Below are 7,229 nucleotides of genomic sequence, written 5' to 3'. Positions count from 1 at the left end.
TAAAAAAAAAAAAAAAAAAAAAACGTCTGACTCTTGGGGCGCCTGGGTGGCTCAGTCGGCTGAGCGTCCGACTTCGGCTCAGGTCACGATGTCGCGGTCTGTGAGTTCGAGCCCCGCGTCAGGCTCTGGGCTGATGGCTCAGAGCCTGGAGCCTGCTTCCAATTCTGTGTCTCCCTCTCTCTCTGCCCCTCCCCCATTCACGCTCTCTCTCTCTCTCAAAAATAAACGTTAAAAAAAAAAAGAAATCAGTAAAAAAAAAAAAAAAAACATCTGACTCTTGATTTTGGCTCAGGTCATGATCTCAATGGTTTGTGAGTTGGAGCCCTGCATCAGGCTGTGCACTGACGGCACAGAGCCTGCTTGGGTTTCTCTCTCCCTCTCTCTGCCCCTCCCCTGCTCATGCTCTCTCTCTCTCTCTCTCAAAATAAATAAAATAAACATAAAAAAAAAAATAAAGTTCCTTTAAGGTAGGCCTGTTTGTATCCCCAGTGTGACACACAGTAGATTCTGTATCAGTTCACTGCTGCTTAATTAAGTAAATCATCATCACTACCCATAAATGTTAAAAAATATTTATTTGGGGAATAAATTGTGCTGAGAGCTATCCTTGGAGATAAAACAAACAAACAAACAACAAAAAACCAAAACCAAAACCAAAACAAACAAAAAAAAAACCCAACCATCCTGAGATGATGCAAAAGGAGGTATTAATGATTTCTGAAACCCTCACCTGATCCACTGATTCTCTTTTGAACCAGAGGCAGGGAACTACACAGTCAAAGGATTGAAGCAAAGAAGACACCTCGAGTTCACTCACAGTCAAGGCACTCCCAGTTCAGCCTTCCTGCAAAAGGTCTGGGTGATGCTGACCACTAGCCTGCTGGCCCTTCAAGGTATGTTCAGAAGAGCCTGAAGCACCTACAATGAGGGTGCTACACCTTTGACACCTGGAGTATCCTCCAGGAGGTGATGGGTGGAAAGGGAGACTAGAGTGGGAGACTGAAATGCTGCTCAAGCCCTGGCCGTCCACAGGAAACCATCAAACCAACACAAGGGCAAAACTGGTCCAAAGGGACTCAAGACTTCATATTACCCAGAGGAAGATGGATGAAACACATTTTCCACTGGATAGGAGGTCAGACCTATTAGGAAAGAAAGCTTGTAGGAGAGGCAAATAAATAAATACAGCTGCCTCTCCCCATTGGACCAACAGCAGGCTACAAGTAAAGGCAAGAGGTATTTCCCTATTAGGTGAAGAACAAGGCAAGAGACAGACTGGGTCTGGAGGTGGGTTGTAGAAGTGCAGCTCCTTGGCAATGGGTGATGGGCAGAGTATATAAACACTTGGAACTGAGTCCTCTGCAGATCACAAATTTCCCTGTTAGGTAACAGAGACTGGAACTCATGATTTGTCATTACATTTTTGTATAATCAGCACTGATGCAGGATTTTGCCTGTCCTTGGCATTCCTAATTCCATTTTATTTAAGCTTTCCTCAAATCAATAACTACCACAGTTCGTGTGCCACCGGAATGTAAGCTCTATAAATGCAAGGACTTTTGTCTCATTTACCCCAACAAAGACAGTACCAGGCACATAGTAAGCTCTTAATAAATTTTTTTAAAAGAAAACTCGGGGCGCCTGGGTGGCGCAGTCGGTTGAGCGTCCGACTTCAGCCAGGTCACGATCTCGCGGTCCGTGAGTTCGAGCCCCGCGTCGGGCTCTGGGCTGATGGCTCGGAGCCTGGAGCCTGTTTCCGATTCTGTGTCTCCCTCTCTCTCTGCCCCTCCCCCGTTCATGCTCTGTCTCTCTCTGTCCCCAAAATAAACGTTGAAAAAAAAATTTAAAAAAAAAATTAAAAATAAATAAATAAATAAATAAAAGAAAACTCATGATGGGTTAGGTTTTACATATGGGGATTCTAACCTCATCTCATTCTTCCGGGCAAACATTCCCTGATCAAGAAACAGGCACAAAGAGATTGTTTCTCCGGTTCATGGGAATTAACACAGGACCTTCTCACTCTAAAACCGTGTGCTCTCAGTAATTACCTACTATATGCTAAGCACCTTCTCTCTCTCCTTTACCACCCTCCCCATTCTGAGATTGCCTCCTCCCGTTTCCAGAAAGAGGACCACCTAGAACTCCCTACTCCAGTCCCTTAACTGCAAAATAGCAAAAGACCTTATCTGTGATCCTTGGCAAGGAGTTGCCAAATGGAAGCCTGTGACAGTTCTCAAGAGGAAACTGGTGAATATCAAGCAGTCTGACCCTTTAGACCGAATTCTTTACTGAATCTAAATTCCCTCAGATGGTCAGGCTACTCTGTCAGTAAAATAAATGTCATTTCTTCATAAATAAAAACTCTGAAAACGAAATTGCAATCTATGACCGCTTACCACCTTTGACTTCCAAGTTATGCTAGAGCAAAGAATCTCTCTGCTTTCCCCCTTTCCAATCGGGTGTTAAGAATGAACTTTTGATAGTTGGTGCCTTTTATCTTTCTCCCCCCAACTCAAGACCTAGCAGAACTACGGAAGAGGCACTGTTCAGGAGGCATCCTTTTGGACACACGTTTTCTCAGGTCCAAAGAGATCACACAGATCAAGTTACCATCTTACACATGATCGAAACGATGATGAGGGAGTTCCCTGGACCTCTGGGCCTCCCTCCGCTCATGAAACCACCTTCAGTGAGTGTCCCTCTCCTAACACTGTGCCAGCCTTTGGTGCTACACATGGAGAATCCACCTGCAACTTTTTGAGTGGCACTGATTTCTTCTTTGATTGCCCTACTTTCCTGCAAAGAGACCTCAAAGGTTGGCATCCTCCCACTTCCACCAAAACCAGCCAGATTTGCTAGAGGACGCAAGTGCAATGTTAGCAATAAGATACAACTCCTATAACCCCTTCCTTCTTTCCTTTCCATTCCCTCCTGAGTCACAAGGACCAAATAATGAATTACATCAGGTATCTAAGTTGTGTGGCAGTAATACCAACTTTCTTTTTTCTTCCTACAGCTTTGTAAGCCTGTGCCAGAAACTTAAAAAAAAAAAAAGTTACAGCAAGATTAGCCTGACTCTGTAGCTTGCTGCCTTTCACATTGCCACATACAGAGAAGAAGACAGCACCGGGAAAGAGATGCTAAATACGCCAAGAATCTGGGGAATAGAAGGTGGGGCAAATGAGCATATTCCTTGACCTGCTCTCCTCACCACCAGATCAAAGCTTTCTTCCCACCCTGTCACCAGTTAAAGAACAGCTGTTACAAAAGTGGATGGTGTACAGTTCTCACTCAAATATTGGATAAGTATGTGTGGTTTTGTGCCCAAGAAAAACGTTTTCCTTCCCCCTCCTCCAACACAGTAAACAAGGAAGCCAAACAAAATGAGAACACCAACTTTTTTGGAAGAGATTTTTATTTGACACTAGAAAGAAGAGAGAAGAAACAGGCAAAGATAGGTAGGAGAAGAAAGCCAGAGCCAGTGACTGACTCAGCACGAAACCAAGGAAATGAAGAGACCCTGGCATTGGGCAGAAGCCCCCCCTCCACCCAGCGCAGCTGAAGGAAGAAACAGCTGTGCGCCAAGCCGCAACACGGAGCATAAGTGCCCAGCTTCAACCATGTTTTTGTCCATCTCTTTGGTCACATCTCTTTCCTTTTAAATAAATGCCCAAAGCAATATTTGCAGCCTTCTCTTTTCTCCTAAAGTCACAAATCCTCTTGTCTTTCTCTCTGGACAGATGGCCTCTTGTCCTAGTTAAGCAAGGAGTGAGAGAAGGAGTTGGGGGGATGGCAGGATATTCCTGACAGGAGAAACTTTGTGAATAAACAGATAGGAACACAGACAATTTAACTGGAGCTAAATGGGAAGCCATCAAAAGCAAACAGACACCTTACCTGTGATCCTTGGCCAGGACCTGCCAAATGTGGGAGCTACGGTTTGTGGGAAGAGGGAGAGAAAAGGCTGAAAAAGATGGGTTAGACCCTTATTAGTGATGGCTTGACCCTCAAACTAAGTAAGGATTTTGGATTTTGTGGCTTATGGAGGTAAAAAGAGGAGGCATGGAGTCAAAACATCTGGATTCAAACTCTGGCTTTGCAATGTACCAGCTCTGTCTGGGTCCTTGGGCCAATGAAATTTTGATATGCTATTTGTTTACTTATCTGTAAATGGGATCTTGCCTACGCTATCTTCTGTTTCCACAGGATCGCTCTGAGGTTCAAATGAGATTCTGGATTTTAAACCTAAAGCCATTTGAATACGGACTGCAAAGTCTCCAAAGCTTTCTCCATTATATTATGTTCACTTTAATCTTTCTCTACCGGTTTTATGTATGTTCTGTGTTTCTAAATTTTAAGCTCACATGGATGACATCTTTTGCTTTTTACTATTCAAAGAATCTTCTGAAATTTCTCAATATTACACAATCACTGGAAATTTCACAAAGAAGCTATGGAAAAAGTTTCACCCATTTTGCTATACTAATATAGGTCACACATAAATATCTGCAAAAGGATACATGATTGCTGCAAAAGCTTGTCAAGACATTCAAGAACGTTAGACTATTAGCTCTGACTTGAACTAAGCAGAATAAGTAAAGCAACAGTAAGTTAGAAGTCTCATTTCTAAAGAATTTGTTTTGTTTATTCTGCTTATCTAAAGATTTGGTTAAAATGGAAATGTGAAATACTTCTATCTTGCCTTCAAAAATTATTGATACCACTGATTTCAAATAAGCCTACAAATTTCCATCCATGAATAGGTCGTTTTCTGAACACACATCTTAACCTCAATCTATAGGAGTGATTCACAACCCATGCATGGAATGTGAACCTCTGTGAGGCCACGGACTTATTACAAGGAATCTACTTCAGCATTACCTTCAGTCTGAATAAATAATACTAGCTTACAAATATTTATATACTATATTTCAACTGGATATAGATTATGGTGTTGCTAATAAAGACAAACTGATTTAAAAGCATTACCGAGGGGTGTCTGGCTGGCTCGGTCAGAACAGCATATGACTTTTGATCTCGGGGTGTGAGTTCAAGCCCTACATGGCGTGTAGAGATTACTTAAATTTAAAAAAACTTAATGAAAAATACTAAAAAAAAAATAAAAGCATTACTGAAATCACAGCAGCTTTTGTTATGTATTTTTTCATTAAAAAATCCTAAAAATACAACAATCATCTTGTTATGAGGAGTCTAATAATTTTTGGACCCTAAAATTGGTACATCTTATTAGAAAAGGTAAAGAACCACAATCCTACACCCCATGAGTCACAAATACGCAGCTGAAACAGGAAAGGCAACAAACATATAGACTCTACTTCCGTGGATACCAACTAAGTGCAATTTGGCAAAACGTTATAAAGTTTGTATGTATATAATCTTAGAGTTGAATGACTATAATTCCATGTATCTGGCAGGTATGAGAGATCAAAACCTCATAATGTCCTTTGGATAAGACAAGGGCTCTAAGTGGATCCTAGAAAATATCTCCACTGTACACAGTCTCCTTTAAACCCTTGGAGCAGCCCTGTGCTTCCCAGGCTGAGTGCTAAGACGCTGACATTACTATAAGCTATACTTTCCCCCCACAGGATGGCCACTTGTGATATATTCCCTCAAGTTCCTGCCTCAGAAGTTACGTGAGAATCATTCTGGAAACTCTCCATATGAGTATGCTTCCTGGGGTGCCTGGGTAGCTCAGTTGGTTGAGTGTCTGACTCTTGATTTTGGCTCAGGTCATGATGCCAGGGTCATGGGATCGAGTCTTGCTTCGGGCTCCACACTCAGTGTGGAGGGTTAGGATTCTATTTCTCTGCCCCTGTCTCCCACTCATACTCTCTCTAAAAAGTAAAATCAAAAAACAAGTGTAGAATTATTAAAAAAAAAAAAAAAAAAGAGTATGCTCTTCTGCTAGTCCCCAAACTCCCAAATCCCTGTTGGTTTATTCTGGTGAAAAGCACTCTTATCTTCCCATGTCCCTACTTCAGAAGCCAAAGAGGGCTTTCCCTCTCATCTGACTATCTATTTACCAGCCCTGCTCCTTCTCCTAACATCTGTCTTCCTTCACAGATGTCAGTGGCCTTTCTAGATCAGCTCTAAAAACTCTGAACAAGGAGGGCACCTGTTGGGATGAGCACCGGGTGTTGTATGGAAACCAATTTCACAATAAATTTCATATTTAAAATAATAATAATAAAAAAACCTCTGAACAGCCCCTCCTTTCAAAAGCCCCAAAGGCTGTTTTGTTGTTGTTTAAAACCAGACACAGGGGCACCTGGGTGGCTCAGTCGGTTAAGCGTCCGACTTCGGCTCAGGTCATGATCTCACAGTCCGTGAGTTCGAGCCCCGCATCGGGCTCTGTGCTGACAGCTCAGAGCCTGGAGCCCATTTCAGATTCTGTGTCTCCCTCTCTCTCTGCCCCTCCCCTGTTCATGCTCTGTCTCTGTCTCAAAAATAAATAAACATTAAAAAAAAATTAAAAAAAACAAAACCAGACACAAAAATAAACATTAAAAAAAAATTAAAAAAAAAAAAAAAAACAAAACCAGACACAAGCTATGATTCCCTCTTGATTAGTTTTTGTTACGACGGACATATTTATAATTTGTATTCCTTGAGGAAAAGAGCATATGGACACCAGGGAGAAAGAAACTGAAGCATGCAGAAGGTCAAGAGAAGTCAATTTTGTATCAATAATGTATTTAAAAAAACTAAAACTAAAAATCAATAGAAAATTGTATTTGTGTTCAACTAATTATACTACAGAAGCAGAGAATGATGAATACTCTTTCCTCAAAGCCATTTTTCCCCTCAACACTTGATGTCTGCCCAAGCCAAACAGTGCCCCACAGCAGAGAACTATGGAAATGCAAGGGTCTGAGGTATGTACAGTGAGAGAACTGGAGTGTGAGGCCCCAGCCCTCTGCTGTACCTCCTAACTTGACCTCAATGGCCACCACAGCCCTTTGTTCCTCTGGTGTGAATGTGCATATATATATCTATCTATCTATATATATATAGATAGATATATCTATGAACACACACACACACACACACACACACACACACACACACACAGAATCTGTTTCTATTAGCTACCTAACCAAAGTGAGAGTTGTTGCGAAAAAGAAACAAATTCTCCCCAGAAAAAGTCCTTCGAACTTGAGAGCTAATTATTGGATCAGAGAGAGTATTGCTCAAAGAAAACA

The 7,229-nt window shown here is 41.8% G+C and overlaps 1 protein-coding gene and 1 long non-coding RNA gene across 4 annotated transcripts in view; one reads left to right on the top strand and one right to left on the bottom strand.

The window, feature by feature from the left end:
• Positions 1–3,684, top strand: part of CD160 (CD160 molecule) — a 19,578-nt gene extending 15,894 nt beyond the window's left edge. For all 3 annotated transcript variants that reach the window (XM_040462485.1, XM_040462484.1, XM_040462483.1), the window contains 2 exons: positions 759–893; positions 3,020–3,684. In XM_040462485.1, coding sequence (XP_040318419.1) covers positions 759–893; positions 3,020–3,027 — 143 coding nt within the window. In that variant the 3' untranslated portion in view covers positions 3,028–3,684. The remainder of the gene's footprint in view (positions 1–758; positions 894–3,019) is intronic.
• On the bottom strand, positions 3,401–5,095 carry LOC121021807 (uncharacterized). Its single transcript, XR_005786687.1, has 2 exons — positions 3,901–5,095; positions 3,401–3,756 (listed from the first exon to the last, which is right to left on the bottom strand). It is a non-coding gene; the product is annotated as an uncharacterized LOC121021807 (long non-coding RNA).
• Between the last annotated feature and the right edge of the window lie 2,134 nt (positions 5,096–7,229).

This window comes from Herpailurus yagouaroundi, unplaced genomic scaffold, assembly GCF_014898765.1.
Source record: "Herpailurus yagouaroundi ecotype Mexico unplaced genomic scaffold, PumYag 322, whole genome shotgun sequence".
Classification (NCBI taxonomy): Eukaryota; Metazoa; Chordata; class Mammalia; order Carnivora; family Felidae; genus Herpailurus; species Herpailurus yagouaroundi.
Note: the sequence above shows the minus strand (reverse complement) of the source record. Positions and strands in the feature narration are given on the sequence as shown.